At 49.7% G+C, this 22,980-nt stretch overlaps 1 protein-coding gene across 11 annotated transcripts in view; it reads right to left on the bottom strand.

The window, feature by feature from the left end:
• The window catches only part of ash1l (ash1 (absent, small, or homeotic)-like (Drosophila)), a 371,451-nt gene that overhangs the window by 5,785 nt on the left and 342,686 nt on the right, over window positions 1-22,980 (bottom strand). For 9 of the 11 annotated variants that reach the window (XM_069940548.1, XM_069940547.1, XM_069940546.1 and 6 more), the window contains 10 exons: window positions 21,637-21,789; window positions 20,661-20,715; window positions 16,471-16,603; window positions 14,168-14,416; window positions 10,204-10,290; window positions 9,507-9,597; window positions 6,061-6,199; window positions 4,258-4,430; window positions 2,599-2,765; window positions 1,240-1,280 (listed from right to left, as the gene is read on the bottom strand). In XM_069940548.1, coding sequence (XP_069796649.1) covers window positions 1,240-1,280; window positions 2,599-2,765; window positions 4,258-4,430; window positions 6,061-6,199; window positions 9,507-9,597; window positions 10,204-10,290; window positions 14,168-14,416; window positions 16,471-16,603; window positions 20,661-20,715; window positions 21,637-21,789 — 1,288 coding nt within the window. The other 2 variants (XM_069940556.1, XM_069940555.1) reach the window with 2 other exon arrangements.

Genomic DNA, 22,980 nt, shown 5'->3' with positions numbered 1-22,980 from the left:
AGAATCCAGCTGAAAGATTTCAGAAATTCCCTCCTCGCACCTGCTCCCCTTCCCCTGTGGATCCATCGCGAGAGTAGGATTCTGACCCAAGGCAGCTCAGTGCCTGGTACTGGGGAACCTCCCAGTCCCCTTTTCCTGCCATGAAGCTCTTCATCAACCTTTCACCTCTCCAGTTCCCTTTGCAAATTCAGGTAGTGAGGATGTTTGGACGCCAGCGGGCAGACTAGCTCATGTGGTCAGGGGCAAAGAAAAACTGGAGAGAGAGAGAGAGAAGGGGACGAGAGAGAGGGCAGAGAGATAAGGGGATGAGAGAGGGCAGAGAGATAAGGGGACGAGAGAGCGGGCAGAAAAATAAGGGGATGAGAGAAGGCAGAAAAAAGGGGATGAGAGAGGGCAGAAAGAATGGGGAAAGAGTGGACAGAGAGAGGAGGGTGAGAGAGAGCAGAGGGTGAGAGAGAAGGGAGGGTGAGAAAGTGGAGGGTGAGAGGGGCAGAGAGAGGAGGGTAAGAGGGGGAAGAAAGGGAGAAAGTGAGGGGGCAGAGGGTTAGAGAGAGAGGGGAAAGGGTGAGAGGGGAAAGATAGATGCAGTGAGAGGGAGGGAGGGAGGGAGAGATAGAGAGAAGGAAGGTGAGGGGGAGAGGGAGGAGGCCTGGCAACAAAGGGTGTTCTCCTGTAGCCACGATAAATGGTTTCATGCAAACGAGATGCCTCAGTTGGATGGGAGTTTCATCAGTTCTCGGGAACACCGGTGAGCAGCAGTGATGCACACAGAGCATTGGGGAGTGATGGGGGAGGGGAGAGGGCTGTTTGATATGAGGAAGGTCAGCCACTGTGCTCCCAACCACTCCTTTAGCTGGCTAGTGACCGCGATACGCAGTTACCTTCGGGCAGCGGGGGGGGGGGGGGGTTAAATTTTAATGACTGTGCCCCCCCCTGCCTAATTACAGGACTGGTCAGAGATTGTATTGAGCTAATTCACCTTTCATGAGATGGGAACCAACCTCAGCTCTGCTCTCCTGCCCCCACCCCCATTCATGATTATGGAACTGTGGAAGACATCACACACCAAGGGGGAGACCTGTGGCTGGGCTGCGGTGGGCATAGGAGCCAGAGCGGCGAGGCTCTGGTCGTGGTGTACTAATAGTTGGCACCAGACGGTCCAGCCTTCATTGTGCTCAATGAAACGCCCAAGGATCACAGCCCCAGAGGTACGCGGCAGACTGAGCAAGGCCTACTTACCGTCCTCCGTTTCTCTTGTAATTTTCGGGAACGTAGTGAGGCTGAGGGGAGGGAGTGGGGGTGGGAAGAGGAACAGAAGCACGTGTCATTAATAATGAGCGAGTGGAATAGGTACAGTGAGCCCACCGATCCTCCACCCTGTTCCCACACACCAACCCACCTGGCCGTTTAATCCCCAATCCCAGCCTCAGTCCCACCGATGGCAAATCCCACTGCCCACAAAATGCTGGCTTTGATTTTCTGCCTCTTCCTGGGAACAGATCAATCCTGGAGGCAGCCCTGCTGAGGCTTGGGCCTCTCTCCCACTAACACCCTCCCCCTTCCTATTGGCCCCATCTCACTCCCCAGTGACACAACCTCTTCCTCTCCATCAACAACCTACCTCCCTCCATCCCATCGACTCCCCTCCCTTCCCACTACTGCTCCCCCCTCCTCACTGACACCTATCTCTTCATAAAATCTCCCACACTTCCACTCCACGACACCCCCTTTCCATCCCAATGGACACTCCTCTCCTTCCACATGGACACTCCTCTCCCACCTCACACTTATCCCCTTCCCTTCTTCCCATTGCCCCCTCCCCCATCACTGACATACCCTTTTTCCCTACAGACATCCCCTCACTCCCCAAAGACTCCCGTCCCTCCATATGGACACATCCTTTCCCTTCCCACGGGCACTCTCCCTCCCCATGGACACCTCCTCTCCCTCCCACCGTCATCCCTTCCCCTCCCCACCAACACCCCCTCTCTCCCCACCCACACCCCTCTCCCTCCCCACGGCCACCCCTTTCCTCCCCACGGACACCATTTCCCTTCCTACTGACATCCCTCTCCCTCCCCACAGACACCTCCTTCTCTCCCCACCAACACCTCTCCATCCCCACAGACACCCCTCTCCCTCCACACCATCACCCTTCTCCCTCCCCATCGACACCCCTCTCCCTCCCCACAGACCCCTTTCCCTCCCCAACGACATCCTCTCCCTTCCCACGGACACGCTTCTTGTCACCAAGACCCCAGCAGACTCTCCTGTGGTTTGCTACCAATCTCATCACCTTTTAAATCTGCCAGACCCTACTTCCCTCCTCCTTACTGCCAGCACTTGCAGCCTTCTCCCCACACCACCCACACCACCGCTCCCCCCCTCCACCTCTGAATCAGATTCCATGGCACCTCTAGGACAATCTGGAATTGCCCAATTGCGTTGTTCTGCACAGCACCGATGGTGCCAGGAGGCACCATGAGGCAGAGAGGGGCACTGATGTTCCCCTTCCCACCCCTCCCCCACTTCACCTCTCACTGGTTTCCATGGGCCAACTCTGTCCTTGGACAGACCCTCCCCACCATCAGCACTCACAGAGAAATCTCGTTTGGGCGTCAGTTTCTTCGGGAAATGGTCGAAAGCGTACGATTTGGTGCAGACCGGATAGCGGTTGCGGTGGATCTTGTAGAAGAGGTGCGCCGACTTGTCCAGCCGATAGTCGCAGATGTACACATCCTGGTCCCTCACTCCCTTCGGCCTCCCTGGAGGGTGGAGGAAGGGGTTGAAAGGAGCAGCTCCCAGGCCCGGGTTCGCTTCCCAGCTCTGATCTATCCGCGCAGACCTCGCACCTTCTCCTCGTCACCGTGTGGGGTTCTCCAGGATACACTGCTTCCCACCCACATCCCTGCAATATCACCACCCCCCCCACCCCCAACCTCTGGTAAAGGGGAATAACAAGAGCCCATGGCATAGGAGGAAGCATGCTAACACGGGTAGAGCTTTGACTGATTGGCAGGAGGTGGAGAGTCGGAATATGAGGATCATATTCTGGTCGGCTGCCAGTCGCTAGTGGTGTCAGAGTTGGGGCCAGTTCTTTTTATGTTGTATATTAATGATTTCGACGATGGAATGAGTGGCCAAGTTTGCAGATGACGCAAAGGAAGGTGGAGGAGCAGGTCGTGGTCGCTGGGGAGTGAGGCTGCAGAAGGACTTGGACAGATTAGGAGAATGGGCAGAGAAAGTGGCAAACCAAGTACAATGTCAGGAAGTGTGCGCTCATGAAATTTGGTAGAAAAAATAAACAGAAAAACTATTTTTTAAATGGGGAGAGAATTGAAAATGTCCAGAGGCAAAGGGACCTGGGAGTCCTTGTGCAGGATGGCCTGAAGGAAAACATGCAGGTTGAGCTGGTGGTGAAGAAGGCAAATGCTGGCTTTCATTTTAAGAGGAACAGAATATGAAAGCAGGGAAGTGATGTTGGAGCTTTCTAAGGCCCTGGTGAGACCTCACTTGAAGTATTCTGAATAGCTTTGGGATCCTCAGGTTCACAGAGATGATTCCGGGAATGAAAGGGTTATCATATGAGGATCATTTGACCACTCTTGGCCTATAATTGTTGGAGGCCCTTCAGCCGTCAATGAGCTATAAATAGTACTAAACCCTTCCTACCCAGCAACCCTCTATTTTTCTTTCATCTATGTGCCTGTCTCTTAAATGGCCCCTAAAGCTTCAGCCTCCACCACCATGAAAGGGGATCTCTTCACCCTGGCATGAAGGGGGATCTCATTGAAACATTTTGAATGTAGTAAGGCATGGACAGATTAGATGTAGAAATGGTGGGAGAGTCTGAGGACAAGAGGGCACAACTTTAGGATTGAAGGGCATCCGCTTAGAACAGAGATGAGGAAGAATTTCTTCTGCAAGAGGGTGGTGAATATATTGTCACGGGCAATTGTAGAGGCCAGGTGTATTTGAGGGAGAGGTTGACAAGTTCTTGATTAACCAGGGCATCTATGGGGAGAAGGCCAAGCTGTGAGGCGGAATGGAAAAATGATTAAATGGTGCAGCAGATTCAATGGGCTGAATAGCCAATTTTTTACCATAATCCAGAGGAAGTAAATTGGAAGATGGGAAGAATGGAAAAAATGATTAAGGAAAGAACAGCTGGAATGGATGATTGAAGATCTCTGACACTATGACCAAGGATTCTGTTTATTCCTGGAGCTGGGAGAGCAGGAAAGGGGTAACACTCACCTTTACAGAATGTGTAGAGGTCCAACACACAGCAGGTTCCCACCACAGCTTCCAAAGGGATAATCTCATAGAGGGGCACCCTGAATAACTCGTTGTGATAAAATCTCCTCGATGGGGAGTGATGGGTCTCGTGTGGCCTGAAGTAGTGGTGACCAAAGGCAAATCGCTCGCCCCTGTGACAAGACAAGACAGGAGGCATTGGGCACGGAATGAGGACTGCATCCTGACACAGGCAATGAGACTTGACACTTCACCATGCCATTGCTGAGATTCGACACATCATACAAATGGAGATTTTGTCCTACATTTCAAAAGGGGCATTTTTGTCATGATATCGGGGTCCAGTACTGGTGAGGACGGGTCTGTCACTGTATAACAGTGGGATACAGTACTGGTGGGGAGGGGTCTGTCACTGTGAAACACTGGGGTACAGTACTGATGGGGATGGGTCTGTCACTGTGTTACACTGGGGTACAGTACTGGTGGGGATGGATCTGTCACTGTATAACACTGAGGTACAGTATGGGTGGGGACGGATCTGTCACTGTGTAACACTGGGGTACAGTACTGGTGGGGACAGGTCTATCACTGTAACACTGGGGTACAGTACTGGTGGGGACGGGTCTATCACTGTGAAACACTGGGGTATAGTACTGGTGGGGAGGGGCTGTCACTGTAACACTGGGGTTCAGTACTGATGGGGATGGGTCTGTCACTGTGTTACACTGGGGTACAGTACTGGTGGGGATGGATCTGTCACTGTATAACACAGAGGTACAGTATGGGTGGGGACGGATCTGTCACTGTGTAACACTGGGGTACAGTACTGGTGGGGACAGGTCTATCACTGTAACACTGGGGTACAGTACTGGTAGGGACGGGTCTATCACTGTGAAACACTGGGGTATAGTACTGGTGGGGAGGGGCTGTCACTGTAACACTGGGGTTCAGTACTGATGGGGATGGGTCTGTCACTGTGTTACACTGGGGTACAGTACTGGTGGGGAGGGATCTGTCACTGTATAACACTGAGGTACAGTATGGGTGGGGACGGATCTGTCACTGTGTAACACTGGGGTACAGTACTGATGGGACAGGTCTATCACTGTAATGCTGGGGTACAGTACTGGTGGGGACGGGTCTGTCACTGTGAAACACTGGGGTATAGTACTAGTGGGGAGGGGCTGTCACTGTGAAACACTGGGGTATAGTACTGGTGGGGAGGGGCTGTCACTGTGAAACACTGGGGTATAGTACTGGTGGGGAGGGATCTGTCACTGTATAACACTGAGGTACAGTATGGGTGGGGACGGATCTGTCACTGTGTAACATTGGGGTACAGTACTGATGGGACAGGTCTATCACTGTAACACTGGGGTACAGTACTGGTGGGGACGGGTCTGTCACTGTGAAACACTGGGGTATAGTACTGGTGGGGAGGGGCTGTCATTGTGAAACACTGTGGTATAGTACTGGTGGGGAGGGGCTGTCACTGTAACACTGGAGTTCAGTACTGGTGGGGACGGGTCTGTCACTGTGAAACACTGGGGTATAGTACTGGTGGGGAGGGGCTGTCACTGTAACACGGGTTCAGTACTGATGGGAATGGGTCTGTCACTGTGTTACACTGGGGTACAGTTCTGGTGGGGACGGATCTGTCACTGTATAACATTGGGGTACAGTACTGGTGGGGACGGGTCTGTCACTTTGTAACACCGGGGTACATTGCAAGTCAGGACCTCTATGATCCATGGGCTGTTGCACAGACTGTTACTGAAGTCTGTTGTCAACGTGCTGCCTTACTTCTCGTTTTTCCAGAGTTTCTCGATGCGGAAGATATCGAGCTTGTCCCGGTTGATGTGGGAGAGGAGCCGGTATGACTGTCTGACTGGCTGTCCCTCAGGACCTCGCCGATTATCCCTCATCAGATAAACGCAGTCACCTATGGCAGAACAAATACCCTCGTGAAGCCTATTAGAGCAGAAACAGAAACCACATGCCTTCATGTCTCCCCTGGTTAACCAGTGCACAAGGGCGCCCTCTGCAGTGGATAAAGTTGTCGAGCTTATCATGGTTGCAGGAGGCAGCACCAAAGTAGTCATCGATGCAGCAGAGGAAGAGTTGAGGAGCCTTGCCTGCGTCGGCTTGTTGCTGGACTGCTCCACAAGAGGGCGCTGTGGTTAGCCAGGCGCTATTACAGTGCTAGCAACCTGGGTTAGAATCTTGCGATATCTGTGAGGAGTTGAACGTTCTCCCTGTGTCTGCGCAGGTTTTCTGCGGGTGCTCCAGTTTCCTCCCACCCTTCAAAATGTATTGAGGAGGTTGTAGGTCAATTGGGTGTAATTGGGCAGCGTGGGCTGGTGGGCCAAAAGGCCTGTTACTGTGCTGTATGCCTAAATTTAAAATTTAAAAAAGACAAGACAGAGCTGGGGTCCATGCAGGTACCCATGGCCAACACTTTGAATTGGAGTTAGTGGGATGAGGAAAGGATGTTACTGAAGGCACAAGTTCTGCCAGTTCGATGAGGGTGGTGGTGGAGAGGGACTGGTTGTCAAGGAAGAAACAAAGGGCTTTGAGGCCTTCGGTATGGGGGAATAGAGATGTCCATGGAGAAGATGAGGTGGTTAAATTCAGGGAACTGGAAATTGAAGTTACAGAGGACACATGAAGCCGTACAGTTGTAGGTGGGGAGGGACAAAATAGAGTTGAGATAAGTGGTACCAGTTGGGTGGTGTCACATCCGCTACTCTGGTGCCCACCTGACCTCTGTTAAGTGGCTTCCTGTCATGTCGCTGGACACCATCATTTACTTAGATATATAGCACAGTAACAGGCCCTTCTGGGCCATGAGCTCATGCTGCCCAATTACACCAATTGACCTACAACCCCCATTACGTTTTGAAGGGTGGGAGGAAACCCATGCAGGGAGAACGTACAGGGAGCTCTGGATTCAAACCGTGGTTGCTGTGCTGTGTTACCCAGAGCAGGCTGCAGGGCCTTTCCTTTTAGGGGCAGCTGTCCCAGTGAAGACCCAGGCTTAGAAATGTCTCCTGTTCCCTCGATAAGGTGGCAAACAGCGCTCCAGGGTTATACAACAATGAGGGTGTGGGTGAGCTTCGAGGGCCTTGCCCCAAAGGCAACACAGTTGCATTGGAGGCAGTGCACAGTAGATTCACCAGGCTAATTCCTGGGTCAAGACAGTCGACATTTGGGAACCTTGGGAGCAGAGGGTGAATGAGAATGACCTGAACTGGTCCCAAGGGGGCTTGATAGGGTGGATGTTGAGTTCGTTTCAGTGGTGGGAGAGCCACAAAGAAAGAGGCATGGTTACTGGTGGCCTGGTGTGCAGAAAGCAGCGAATCTCCGGAGCTCCCTGCTCCTCAAGGACTGGAAGGTGGATCATCAGATGTACTGAAGGTAGAGATAGAATAATGGGGAACTGCGGGCTCAAGGGAACCGAGATGTTTCCCATGGTAGGGGAGACTAATACGACGCAACTTCAAGATAAAACAAGAGATGCGGAAGTGTATTTAATGCAGAGATTGACAGGTATTTGATTAGTCAGGGCATGAAGGATTTCGGGGAGAAGGCCGGGGAGTGAGGCTGAGTGGGAGGGTGGATCAGCGCATGGTAGAATGGTGAAGCAGACTTGAAGATCCAATGGTATCTTGTGATCATGTGACATAGAGGGGTTGAGGCCAGCATAGATCAGCTGTGATCCCAATGAATAGTGGAGCAGGCCTGAGGAGCTGTTTGGTTGGGGTTTAAGACTGCGGCGTTGTCAGGTCCCCAGAAGTTGGCGTGGTCCTGGGGAGGAGAGGTCTCCCCCAAGGTGACCACGGCAGCAGACCAGCGAAGGGCTCTGAAGCTCAGGGACCTAGAAAGGCTGTGGGCGATTGATGTTTGGGGAATTTCTTTTGTTTCTCTTTCTCTCGTACCATAAGGGGAGCCAGCAATTCTTATGGTGACTCTTTTCCTACATTGCGGCAGGAAAACATTATAGTACAATGCCCTCTATAATCTTTGGGACAAAGACATTTTGTTCCTTTATTTGCCCTTGTGGCCCACTGTTTTAAATTTGTAATCAAAAAATTCATATGAGTGAAGTGCACATTCCAGAGTGCAACACCCCCACCACGTTTCACAGATGAGGGGTATCATTTGGATCTTGGGCCTCCATGCCTCCACACTTTGCTCTCGCCATCACTCTGATGCAGGTTAATCATGGTCTTATCTGTCCACAAGATCTTTGTCTAGAATTCTGCAAGCAACTACAGACTCCAAAGGTGATCAAAAGCTTAGAAGCAAGCCTCGCTCTCTTATACCTGCACCAACGAAGCAATTAAACATACCTGAGTATTCACTAACACCCGTGAAAGCAAATGTCCCAAACATTATGGTGCCCTGAGATGGGAAAACTAAGTATAAAAAATACAGTAATTTCTGCATGGTCAAACCAAAATGTATACAAATAAATGAATAAAATCTGGAATGTGCACTTTAATCATGCAAATTGTTTGATAACAAAATTAAAACTGTGGAGCACAGTTGGAAGATGGTTCTGAGTTGGAAGGTGGTTCAGTGACTCTGAAGGGACTATCTTTTGCTTCTCTCTGTAGTAAGGCAATTTCTACCAATGGCGAATCTGTCTGCCTTACAGCAGACGGAAACAAATTCCGTATAATATTGCACTGCCTTTATTAATATTTGACAATAAAGTTCATCTTGAATCACAGAGGCAAATAAAGGAAAAAGGTGTCTTTGTCCCAAACATTATGGAGGGCACTGAACATATGTTACATTTTTAATGCATTCTTACGTGATAATAAAATGGTCTTGAACTATCCATGGCAGCGAATGCCCAAGATCACTGTTGTTTCGACCCACTGCTGGCTGCTTGTCTGGCGTCAGCCTTGGCCCCCAAGGGAAACCAACACTCAAATGCCCTCTCCAAGGGGCAGTGCTTCGACAATCACCCTGCCCCCCAAGGGAACCCAGTGTCCTCTCCAAGAGGCAGTGCCTCAACAATTAGCCATGACCCCCCCAAGGGAACCTAATGCCCTCTCCAAGGAGCATTGCCTCAACAATTAGCCATGACCCCCCCAAGGGAACCAAGGGGCATTGCTTCAACTGATGCAAATCAATGCTAGCATCTCTGCACATGGGTGGCTTGTGCCAGGGTCACCAGTCTAGAGTGCACATCCCCAACCTCCACCCACCCCCACCCTCCCCATCCCCCGTGCACCTACCGTGGCGGAGCAGCAGGTCATCCCGCAGCAAACAGATGTAGTAAATGCAGCCTGGCTGGGCGTAGTGGGGCTGAGGGATCATGGGCACTTCCTGCAATCACAAACAGTGTTCCGTGATGATGGTGCAGTCAATTTCAGGCATGGAAACAGACCTTCAGCCCTTTGAATCTGTACTAACAGGCTGCCACTCACTTAGATTCACTAGTGTTTTCCATCACCATGCTCCCATCAAGCCCTTACCCGCTCCCTTGGAGGGCAATTCACGGTCACCCATCCCATAAGCCTTTTGGGAGGAAATTGGAGGATTGGGGGTGAAACTCACACAGTCATGGGGAGAAGGTACAAGCTCCCCATGACAACACTGTTCTACTAGCTGCGCCCTCCAATATTAGTAAGTTTAAAGGGCAAGGAAATCTAAGGGAAGTCGTTGGGCATGTTTGAGAAAGAAGATACAAGGAAGGAAGGGAACAGGACGAACGGGATCCAAACAGCCTCCTGGTTTGTTTGAAGAATAGTGAAGGTAGTGATGGAGAGAGAATTAACGTGAAGTTTGAGCTCGTCATTGCTAAATTTTATTTGGTTTGAGTCCAGTGGTTTTGTTTAAATGATTGAACATACCAAATGCTGTCAAAATGTTCCCTGAACTGACACTGCCCAATATGGAAAAATATTGAAGCCCTGTTTGAGCTCAGCTTACCCGCTCCACAAGTCGAGGATCGCACTGCTCACACAGGTAGTGTTCGACATCTGCAGTCACACGCATGCAGTCGCAGTGCTGCCACACCTGGGGAGGGGGGTTGGGAGGAACAGTGGCAAGGAATTAGCACATGACGCAGCCCATTCAGCCACAATATCCAAATGGAAGGGACGCGATTGCTCCTGGTCAGTCTGAGACCTCACCTCAGGATCGGCCTGGAGTTGCCTTTCAACTCTTCACACCAGAAGCTTCAGCTCACTGGAACTGTTGAAAATAGAACGCAACAACACAGTACAGACCCGTCGGCCCTTGTTGTGCCGACTTATATATTCGTACCAAAATAAAAACATAGCAAATAGGAGCAGGAGTCGGCTATCCGGCCCATTGAGCCTGCTCCGCCATTCATTGAGATCATGGTTGATCTGATGATGGGCTCATCCCCACCGACTTGCCTTTCCCCATATCCCTTAATCCCCTACTATGTAAAAGTCTATCCAACCTTGTCTTAAATCTATTTACTGAGGTCACCTCCACTGCTTCAGTGGGAAATGAATTCCACAGATTCCCCATCCTCTGAGAAAAGCAGTTCCGCCTCATCTTCGTCCTAAATCTACTACCATTTGAGGTTATGTCCTTTAGTTCTGGTTCCACCCCCCCCCACCAAAGGGAACAACTTACCTACCACTCTCTTATCTTTGCCTTTCATAATTTTAAAAAATTCCCTATCATCCTTCTAAATTCCAGCGAGTACAATCCCAGATGACTCAATCTCTCCTCATAGGCCAACCTGGAATCAATCTGGTGAACCTCCTCTGCACCTCCTCCAAAGCCAGTCCATCCTTCCTACATGCAGTTCTCCAGATGGAGTCTCACCAGTAGCTAGTACAGTTGTAGCATAACCATCCCTCTAGCAATGCCCACCTCACTGACAAAAGACAAAGGAGGAAAAACCCAACACCCAACCCCAACCAACCAATTTTCCCCTGCAACCGCTGCAACCGTGTCTGCCTGTCTCGCATCGGACTTGTCAGCCACAAACGAGCCTGCAGCTGACGTGGACATTTACCCCTCCATAAATCTTTGTCTGCGAAGCCAAGCCAAAGAAGAAGCAATGAAGTCCATCGTTTCCATTAACCCTTCCTACCTTGTAACCCTCTATTTTCCTTATCTCCTTGTGCCTGTCTAAGAGTCTCTTTAATGACTCCAATGCTTCAGCTTCCACCATCACTCCTGGCAATGCGTTCCAGGCACCCACAGCTCTGTGTAAAAAACTTGCCCCTAATGTCTCCCCTAAACTTTCTTCCCTTCACTTTGTACAGATGTTCTCTGGTGTTTGCTACTTCCGCCCTGGGAATAAGGACTGTACTCTCAAAGTCTGTGGAGAAAAGTAGTATCTCGACCCCAATGGGATATAATAACCCACTGGGACCATTCTCACTAACTCAAAAATGCTAGAGGAACTCAGAAGGTCTCACATCATGCGAGACATGCTGAGTTCCTCCAGGAATTTTTTGTTTTTAATGACAATCACATGTCTGCAGACTTTCATGTTTCACCCCATCTCATTGATGTTCAACCCCCAAAAGTCCCCACCCACTTCCTGATGTGAAAAATAAACAAATTTGCCTCTCAAATTATGAAGAATTGTCCTTCACTCCGTGGGTCGTATGGGAATGAAAAACCAGGAAGGTGAGCTCTAATTCCACCAGCAATGCCGCTCCCTCTGATCGGCACTGTGTGCCCGTGAACTGCTACCATACTATAGACTTGTACAATTTTGCTCTAACTTCTGCCTTCCAAGTCCAAGGTGCGCAAAATTGTCAAGGACTCCTTCCATCCCACACACAGCATCTTTCTGCTGCTCCTGTGGGGGAAGAGATACAGGAGAATCAGAGCCAGCACCATCAGGCTGAGGAACAGCTGCTTCCCATGGGCAGTGAGAACGCTGAACGACCAAAGGAACTGCTCAAACTACCCTCCGAGACCTCATATTCATGAAACAATATTTATTTATTTGTATAGATGAATACTTGTCCTGCATGTGTATTGTTTGTCTGTATGTGTGTTATGTCTGGTTGTACGTCTGTGTTTTGTACTGAGGACCAGAGAACGCTGTTTCGTCAGGTCGTACATATACAATCAGATAACAATAAACTTGACTAGATATGTACAAAACACACAAAAATTGTTTTCCTTTGTTTGCTCTGCCTTCGCTCCTAGTCAAACACCATCATCAAGATGAGAAAGGAAAAGAGAGTGCCACCCCCCTTTTAGAGTTTGGGCTTGCAGGGAGCACTCACAGAAACCAAACCTTGAATAAATAGCATTATGCCAGCTGGCTGTTGGAAACCAGCTGTCAGCTGGGTCTTAGTGCAAACTATAGCAGGCTATAGTGAAACACAAGAACTGCAGAGGCTGGAGGGACTCAGTCGGTGGGCCAGGCACCTTGTGGAGAGACATGGGCAGCCAGCATCTCAAGTCGGCAGCTTTTGAAATGAAAGGGGAGATGGCAAGTATACAAAGGGGAGCAAAGGGCTGGGGAGTGGCTGAGGTGATGGATTGCTGGACAAAAGAAAGTAGATGGGAGAGGTGGAGACAGTAGAAACACAATGCTGGAGAAACTCAGTAGGTCAGTGTATAGGTACTTTATGCGGCAAAGATAGAGACACATAACCAATGTTTCAGGCTTGAGCCATTCATCAAGGGATGAGCAACGTGTTGGCAGGCACCTGAACAAAACGGTGGTGGGGGGTGGGGTGGCAGGATTACAGGCAGGAGTTAATAGATGGGTAAGGGAGGAGGGCACAGCAGCAAGCAGTGGGGAAGGGGGATGGCTCTGTGAATGGAGAGGGATGGGAGTGGAGTGCTAGAGGAAAGTAGAGAGGGATGGGGAAGAGAGGGAGAATGGGGAGTGGTCTAACAGAAACTGGAGAGGTCGATGTTAATGCTGCCCGGTTGGAGAGTGCCCAGACGGAATATTAGGTATTGCTCCTTCAATTTACGGGTGGTCTTAGTTTGGAAGTGTACGAGGCCACTGGACAGACAGAACAGTACATGGGGTCAGACAGGTATGTGGAGACAGGTAAGGGGGAAGGAGGGTGGGGGTGAGCAGGAGGTTTTAGAGAAAAGTGAGTGTGGGAGAGATGGAAACAGTGGGACCAGATAGGGGTGGGTAAGTTACCTGAAATTGGGAGTTTCACTGTTCCCACCAATCCCCCCTTTTCCCTGTTATGTCAGGCCTGAAACATTGGTTCCTTCCCTTTCTCTCCTGACCCACTGAGCTCCTCCTGCTTATTATTATCTGTTCTTTGTGCGGGAGGCAGCCGGAGAGACCTAGACCCTTCTAACGCTTACTCCGGAACATGGGAGATGGCCCTCTAGAGGAGATTTAGTACTAAAGACTCTTGCAAATTTCTGCAGGTGTAGCAAGGAGAGCACACTGACCGACTGGTTGCAGCTTTGTCTGGTATGGAGGCGGCATGCGTAGGACAGCACAGGACAAAGGTTGTTAACTTGGCCTGCAACATCATGGAGGGGTGTAGTCTTCACTCCATTAAGGATATCTTAAAGAAGTGGTGCATCAAAAAAAACCAGTCTCCATCATCAAGGACCACCACCAACGAGGCCAAGCCCTCTTCAAACTGCTACCATCAGGAAGAAAGTACAGGAGTCTGAAGACGAACATCCAATAGTACAAAAACAACTTCTTTCCCTCTGTCATCAGATTTCTGAACGGACAATGAACTCATAGACATTACCTCACCTTTTCTCTTTTTGCACTAGTTATTTATGTTTTTAAATCTTGTATTTACAGAATTGTAATTTATAGTAATTTTGCACTAGTAATGCACGTCAAATTTCAAGACAGATGTTCAGTGCAATAAATTCTGACAGACGCTCACTGGGGACTGGCACACAGGGAGAGGGGGGGAGACATGGCTCAGCGCCGGGGATGGCCACTCACCATGCACTTCTCACACTGGATCATCAGCCCCTCATCCTTGTACAGGCCGCAGATGCAGCGGATCACGTCATCGTCCTTCTCGCCACCGCTCTCCTTCTCACCGATGGAGGTCTCGCTGCTGTCGGCCTCGCTGGCTGTCTCACCGATGATCTCGTCGATCTGGGCCGAGGCTTCATGTCGGGAGTTGTAGTAGACCTTCCTCAGGCGGCAAACATCTCGGCCCACAGATGACTTCCTGCCATAGTATTTCTGAGGTGCAGAATTTGGATTGAAAGCTGAGCTGGTCCAGTGAAGAGACAGATGGCACAAACACTCGAGCGAGATTTAGGGCTCCCACCCCTTCCCCCCACAGCGGTCCTGCGAGGGGCTGTCATATACCATGTGCCCTTAGGTCACGGGGTACAAAACTGACTGAAGCTGACAGTAGAATTTCCGCTGGGAAAGACCCCAGAGCATGGAGGAGCAGCACACAGAGCTGCTACTCACAGTTCTGTTGAGCTGACCTCCAGTGTGCTGTTGTGGAGGGGTGTAGCAAGGAAACAGGCCCATCCGCCCAACTGCACCAGGTTATCTCCCTCATTGGCCAGCTCATCTTTAGTAGTGGCTTCCTCTTTAAGGAAGGATGTGTCTCCCAGGGTTCGTCCTTGAGATGGGCCAGTGTCCCTCTGCAAGGTGGCCCGTGGGTCGTATGGGGACCCTCTGTGGGACATCAAGGAGAGGGTGTTTTTCTTTAGGAGCAAAGGTTGGCCAGGACAGGCTTATACCCGCTGGAGTTCAGAAGGGCATGCGGGGACTTGAATGAAACACGACCCTGAGAGATGTTCACAGGGATGAGGCTGAAAGTGACAAAGCTGAGACAAATTCTGTTGCTTCACAGGGTTGAGTATACTTGGATCTCTCTTCCTTTAAGGCAGCCATTCTAATGGGGGACCTGCTGAGGGCCACAGCACATTTCAGTAAAAGCCTTGTTTTCTTCTCAGTTCACAAAAAATATTTACTGTATATACTTGCAGATTTGTTAAATTTTTTGAACCACTTTTTCAGGAAAAAAAAGGGAATCAACTTTTACGTAAGTCATACTTTTGATCACGGAAAGTACCTGTGTTGATCAAAGCGTTGGGAGTTTGGATGGCTAGGACCAGGCGACAAGTCCGCGTTCGGGTGTAGGGAGCTCGGATGGGCGGGCAGCCGGGGCGAGAATACGTGGTCAGGCATCGGGAGCTTGGATGGTTGAGTGGCTGGGGTGAAGGTCTGTGGTCGGGAGCTCAGATGGGCAGGGCATTGGGAGTTCGGTTGGGTGGGCAGCCAGAGTGAGGATATGCGGTTAGGGGATCAGGAGTTTGGATGGGTGGGCAGTCGGGACCAAAAATAGGGGGAGGGCGACTTTTTCATGGGTCATATGAAAACACCCGAATTTTGGGCCAAAAAAGGTGGGAGGGTGGGATCAACAATTACATGAGTATATACGGTATGTTACATGTCCTGAGGAGAGAAGTACAGAAGAAATTAACTAAACTTGACTGCTTCACATGGAAAGGGGCTCATAAACTTTGAGCAGAGACCCAAGATGGGATTTGTAGCTGAGAGAAGGTTGAGAATGGCTGGTCTAAGGGCAATGGGTAGAACAATAGATATAAGGCAGAGATTTGCTCTGGATAAGCAAGGGAGTGAAGGTTGGCAGGAATGTGGAGATGAGGCCACCAGTAGATCAATCACAATCTAAAAATATGAAAGAATGGGCTCGAGGGGCAGACTGGCCTCCTCCTGCTTCTAGATCACATGACTGCAGATAAATCCACCCAATTCTGATCTCTCCGTAATCTGCACTGTTTCACTGCTGTTCTACATATGGGTTGACTTGCTGGATTGCTCGCAAAACAAACTTTCTCACTGTAACTTGGTGAACGTGACAATAAACTCAAAATTCGAACTGTGATTGGCGGAGAGACTCACCGCAGTTAATGAATATGGAGCGTGGTACCTGGGGGTATACGTATCACTTTGGCCCTGGTTTGGTGGACACTGCCAACAGAGAGGCCTCCTCCTGCTCCTGAACCATGAGCAAAATCACACCTTGCTGAAGGAACTCTGTGAGCTGAGCAGCCTCATTGAACAGCAAAGGAACTGTTGATGCTTCAGGTTGGATCTGTTATCCAGACTTGGGCTCCGGCCAGAAATGTCATCTAACTTCTTCTCTCCCACTGACGCTGAGTTCCTTCAGCAAAGTGTGTAATTTCTGCTCCGGATTCTCAGCCAGTTTCAGGTGTTCCCAAAAAAGTTGAGAACTCAATCTCCTTACTCACCTCTGCATTCCTGAAGACTTTGAGCATGTCTGCATCGAAGGCTTCCACCGTCTTGTAGTGGCCCGTCAGAATTTGCTTCTCGATGCTGACCAGGTCAATCGGGTCAGTGATCTTCTCGTAGTAGTCTGATTTCCTGAGGGGAAAGTGAATTGGAGGGCGGTTGATGACAGAAGCAGGACCTGGCTTCAGCTGTGCGGAAACTGGCTGCTGACCGGAACTCAAGGGCAGGAAGTAATGAACACAAGATGCTGCAAGCGTCCAGCAGGTCTGGCCCTTCACTGACACAAAGATCTGCTTCTCTACCCACAGATGTTACCTGAGCTGCTGAATATTCCCAGTATTTTGTTGCGGTTTCGTTCCCCCCCCCCCCACTTCCGGGCCCCCCTGTTCACTCTGAGAATTGGGAGAGATCAGGAGCACCTCCTGCCCCACAGCTCCAGCTGGCGGGGATCGATCCTGACTACCAGGGGTGTCTGCGCGCAGAGCCTGCCAATGCTTCATGATTGCGTGGGTTCCCCCTCTCCACTGGGGTACTCTAGTCTCCTCCCACACCACAAAGGCCTATGGGGTTGGTGGGTTAACTGGCCTGTGTGTTGGGGTGGGGCAGAATCTGGGGATGTTGAGGGTTATGTGGGGAGAATTAACTGAGGTTAGGAGAGATAAAAACGAGAGGACATGGGTTAAGGGTGAAGACGGAAGAAATTTAAATGGGGACATGAGGGGGAACTTCTTCACTCAGAGGGCGGTGGGAGTGTGGAAAGAGCTGCCAGCTGAAGTGGTGAATGTGGGCTCGATTTTAACATTTAAGAAGAATTTGAACAGGTACATGGACGGGAGGGGTATGGATGGCTGTAGACAGGGTGCAGGTCAGTGAGATGAGGCAGAAAAATAATTTGGCAAGGACTAGAAGGGCTGAAGGGTCTGGTTCTTTGCTGTAATGTTCTTTGGTTCTATGCAGGTCTTGCTTCATCGACTGAACAACCTCTGTGAGTGTTAGCTCCCATATTACGTCTACTCTAATACCAATGGAAAGTAGTCGGTGGGCTAGAGCTGCCCCCTTCCCCAAACCTTGAGTTGCAGGTGGTTCTGCCAGCCTCTCAGGCCAGCTCGTAATATCATATCTGACAGATGCAGGTTACAAACTAGTCTGGCTCAGAGGTAGCCAGGTATCAAGCTTCAAAATTAGGCACCTTCTTGGGACATCCAGCTCGAGCCTGGGGCTCTCTCCTTTGGAACAGCACATCCACCGGAGAGATTGGGGCACTCAACAGGAGAGTAGATGCTTTAACTCGGTGACGAGACAAGAAGTTGTAAGTAGTAGCAGTTAGTTATTACAAAACCAGCCACCCAAGAGGGTTTCCTCTGAGTGCTTCAGTTTCCTCCCACCTTCTGAAAATGTATGTGGGGGGTGGGAGGGGGGGCCAGAAAGGCCTGTCACCGCGCTGTACGTCTAAATTTCAAATTTAAATTAAACAGCCAGGATTTCAGTAGCCAGAGGGCGATAACCACATGGAACGGGAAGCAGTGATGCACTGGAGGGGGAAGCTGGATCTCCACAAGGCAGCAGGAGCCAAAGGGACAGGGTGAAACGATGAAACACAGGGGTGGAAGGTAGGTTGCGGGACTGAAAGCACTAGCGTGGCTCATCTGGTTGTGCACACCTGGTACTTCCTGACTGCATCTTTAACGTGGTCTGACAGACATGAACAGCAGAATTTTGAGGCTAAGAACTTCCATTCCAGAATTGTCTTCAACATATGTATTGCATTTGATGATGAAATGACTCCCCGTGAATATTTTATTCAACATCTCGTCGCAGAATGGCATTTACTGGTTTTCCAATTAGCTGGTCCCATGGCATTCATTGCTAATTAGTTTAATATTGCCTGACAGGAAGTGCACAGCGCCAAGCTTTGCAGATGTGAACAGTTAAGCACCAACTGCTCGACAGGATTTGCAGCTCTGGGGGAAACTTTGCATCTCTTGGGAGCCAGAAAGTGGAGGGTGGGAGGACAGGATCGGACCCTAAGCACATCCTGCTGGAGGGACTTGGTGGGCCAAGCAGCATCCGCACGAGGCAAAAAAGAACAGTGCAAGTTTTGAGCCGAAACCCTTTACCGAGGCAGGGGGCAGAGTGAAAGCGTGCAGAGGGAGGGAGGAGGGGTTCAGGGAATAACCTGTTGCAAAGTCAGAACATCCCGGGGTGTTTCACTTGTGAAGAAGGCATTTTGAAGGAAGTTGGGGGGAGGGGAATGGAGGGATTTAGATTATATTAGCAGAAATAGGCTATTCAGCCCATTGAGTCTGCTCTGACATTCAATCAAGAGCTGATCCATTTTCCTACTCAGCCCCCATTGCCTGGTCTTCTCCCATAACCTTTGACGCCCTGGCTGATCACAGTATAGGCCCTTCAGCCCTCGATGTTATGCTGGCCTATATATTCCTACCAAAAAATAGTACTAAATCCTTCCTACCTCATAACCCTCTATTTTTCTTCCATCCATGTGTCTGTCTAAGGGTCTCTTAAATGCCCCTAATGTTTCAGCCTCCACCACCATCCCTGGCAAAGCATTCCAGGCCCCCACAAAGTCTACCACAATCCAGCTGCATGGAGGTTTGGTTTGATGGTCTGAGTGTTCCTTCTTGCAGTAAATTTTAAAATTTAATTCATCCCCTTTCCCTTGGAACTTGACAAGGGTCCCAGGGCTGGGCTCCCCAAATTGTATTTAACATCCAACACATGGCCGGAAGTGGCGAGTATATGTACAACATATTTAGCGCATTTGCTGGCGCTGATCCCTTCTCACACTTGGGGATGAGTGAGCGCTGAAACCAGGTGCCCCAGCCGAGCTGCTGGACCAGCTGATGCCCCCTGACCTCTGGTGATGCCTGTGCACCTTCTCTACACAGTTACCGCCTCCTCACATTCCAAGGACACATGGGCTCATCATCTGCTCCTGGTGGCTGGTAGAGTCTTGGGTAGGGAGGGCAGAATAACAACTGAATGGGTGCTTATGGTTGGCACTGGTTTGATGACCCATGATTTGAGCTGGTGAGTGTGGGGAGTGTTGCTAGGGAGTAGCAAGAGAGAGGGAGGGGCAAGGACATAAGGTAGGCTTCATTAGTCGGGGGGATTGGGTTCAGGAGTTGAGAGGTCATGTTGCGACTCTACCAAACTCTGGTGAGACCACACTATTGTGTTCAGTTCTGGTCTCCCCATTTACAGGAAAGATGTGGAAGACTGGAAAGGAGGAAGAGGAGATTTACCAGGATGTGGCCTGGATTGGAAAATGTCTGATGAGGCAAGGTTAGTAGAGCCGGGTCTTTTCTTTTTGGAGCGAAGAAGTATGAAAGGAGTTTTAACAGAGGTCTACAAGATCATGAGAGGCATGATCTTTTATCTTGTGTCTTTTATCCAGTGTCTTTTATCAAAGGGTGGGAGTTACAAACACCAGAAGATATATGTACAAAGTGTAGGGAGGAAAGTTTAGGGGAGACAGCAAAGGCTGGGAGAAAAGGCGTGGACAGAGATGTGAAAAGGTGGCTTCCCAAGGTGAGAGAGTCTAGGACAAGAGGGCATAACTTCAGGATTGAAAGGCATCTGCTTAGAACAGAAATGCAGAGGAATTTCTTCAGCAAAGGGGTGGTGAATCTGTGGAATTTGTTGCTACAGGTGGTTGTGGAGGCCGGGTCACTGGGAGTATTTAGACAGTTGATGGATTCTTGATTAGCCTGGGCATCAAGGGTTATGGGGAGAAGGCTGGGGCTGAGTGGGGAAATGGATCAGCTCATGATTGAATGGCAGGGCAGATTAAATGGGCTGAATGTCCTATTTCTGCTCCTATGTTTTATGGTCTTTGAAATGGGACTCAGCCACGAGGAGCAGCCGATGAGTAAAGCTCAAAAAGACAGGGCTGAGACCTGAGATGACGGCTGCCCTGTTGCTTTCCGTGGATACCACGCCACCTGCTCAGTCTCTCCAGCTGCTGACTTCGCCAGCATCAGCAAACTCCTAGTTTGCTTCAGAGAGACATCTCCTCCCTCCTCAGGCAAAGCTGCTGAGGACGTAGAGCCAAGGGGAGGCAATGCAGGTGAGGCGTCACCTCACCGAGTGCTGGGACTCTCACAAAGGGCCGGACGGACCTTGACTCTTCCTGTGCCAAAGCAGGTGCCAAGGGTTGGCAACTTACTTTTTCCTCGATGGCAGGTTCAGTAGGGGTGTGGCCAGTGCTTGGTCTGATGAATCTAGAGAAAATATGGACAGAAAATGTGCTTAAACAAAGACAGACCATGATAATTTTGGAATTCTGATGTAGCGTTGACTCTATTTCTCTCTCTCATATTCTGCCTGGCTGGTTGTGCTCCCATCAGTTTCTGTTTTTTATTTCAGATGATCAACTATGGTTAGTTCACTGAACAGAATCTCCCCCCGCCACCCCGAGATCAAATTCAAGATTCCTTTATTGTCATGTAATAAAACATGAAATTTGCTTGAGTGTACCGTAAGGCAGACAAAGATTTGCCATCCGCACAAATCGCCTGGCACCCCTTACAGTCAGGGAAAGAGAAGCAAAAGAGAATCCCCCCCGAGGCACTGTGCTCGTGGATTCGCCTCCAGCGCTGCTGCAGCTTCCGTAGCCACACCGACTCCAGTCCAAACTATTCTTTTAGTTCGATGATATCCCTGTAAACTTTTCTGTATTCAAAGCACTAAAAGGATCATTGTTTGAAGAGGGTGCATAAAATCGTTGAGGACGCTTACCACCCCGCACACAGCAGTTTCCAGCTGCTCCCGTCGGGGAGGAGATCCAGGAGGATCAGAGCCAGCACCACCAGGCTGAGGAACAGCTTCTTCCCACTGGCAGTGAAAAGGCTGACCCAGTGAATTTAATGCTCATGCTAATCCTCCGAGACTCTACTATTTATAAAACAATATTTATTTTTGTATCGTTTGTCTGGATGTCTGTTTGAACTGGAGAATGCTCTTTTGTTGGGGTCAACTTTTACACATATAAGGTATTACCAGCTTAACGAACTTTACTATGTGCATAACAAATTAATCACGAATTATGAGTGCAATGGCATTCTGATTACTGCCTACTAGATTGATCAAGGCTGAGGTGCTCAAGACCGATACAGGACATGCCTGCAGCATGAGGAATGTACCTTTGTAGGATATAATGGTATCAGAGATGTCCTTGAAAATCTGTGCTAGACGTGCAGTGCGCGCCACCTCGATGTTCTCCTCTGCCGCGGCAAGCCTTCGGGTCCTGACCGATCGAGAGGTCTGGAGCGCTGAAAATTGGGTCATGAAAACATCTGCATGAAAGAGAGAGAGAGAGTATCAGTAACTGGGGGAATGACTTGGGGTACAAGGTCAACAACAGTCTCGCTATCCTGGTGGATAAACTCTGGCACACCTCGCCTGGCTTTTGGAGTCAGCTAGGAAGAAATTAATGGCGGGGAGTGCCAATGTACAGAGGGAGCTTGTGGAACAGGTTCACAGCTCACCATATGGGTGGATAATGTGGTGAGGAAGGCATATGATCTACCTGTCTTCGTTGGGCAAGGCATTGAGTGGGACACCATGCTACACCTATACAAAACATTAGTCAGACCTGCACTTGCATCACCCTGTTTAGATCTGATCTCCAAGGAAGGGAGTGACAGCTGCAATGAGAGGATAGAAGAGATTCACCAGGAATCTGCAGGGTTATTAGATAGGCTGTGATGACTCTCACTGAGTATCTCTCTGTAATACAGGGAATGCTGCCATCGGAGAGCAGCAGCAATCATCAAGGACCCACGCCACCCAGCACACATTCTGTTCTCGCTGCTGCCATATCAGGAAAGAGGTCTTGGTGCCACAAGACTCACACCACCAGTTTCAGGAACAGTTGCTCCCCCTCCACCATCAGACTCCTCAACAACAAACTCAATCAGGGGCTCATTTAGAGACTCTTACTGACGTAATTATTGATTTTTTTTTCTCTCTGTATTGAACAGTTTGTTTACGTTTCTTTAATTGTTTACATGTGTACGTTGAGTACAGTTATTTTTTGCACGACCAATAAATGGTCATTCTGCTTTGCCCACAGGAAAAGGAACCTCAGGGTTGTATGTGATGTTGTGTATGTAGTCTGATAATAAATCTGAAACATGAGGCCGAAGATGATAAAATTATGTGAGGCATAGATAGGATAGACACCTCCAAGCAGGGGAGCTGAGTTAAAGGAGATGTGAGGACTAGGTTTTTGGACATGGAGGATGGCAGTTATCTGGATCGAGCTGCCAGAGGAGGTGGAGGTGGGTACAATGTTGGACAGATACTGTACGATACAGACCTAATGCTGGCAAAAGAGAATGGCATGTTCATGTACTACAGCAGACATTGAAGAAGTGGGCTGAAGATTAATGGGTGGCTTGACGAAGAGCTCAGGCCCGGAATACTGATGATTTACCTTTGTTTTCTAAGGATGCTGCGGGACCTGCTGAATTTCTCCAGCACTT

The sequence above is a fragment of the Narcine bancroftii genome, chromosome 5, assembly GCF_036971445.1.
Source record: "Narcine bancroftii isolate sNarBan1 chromosome 5, sNarBan1.hap1, whole genome shotgun sequence".
NCBI lineage: Eukaryota > Metazoa > Chordata > Chondrichthyes > Torpediniformes > Narcinidae > Narcine > Narcine bancroftii.
The sequence above is the reverse complement of the archived record's forward strand: the minus strand, read 5'-3'. Positions and strand labels throughout refer to the sequence as shown.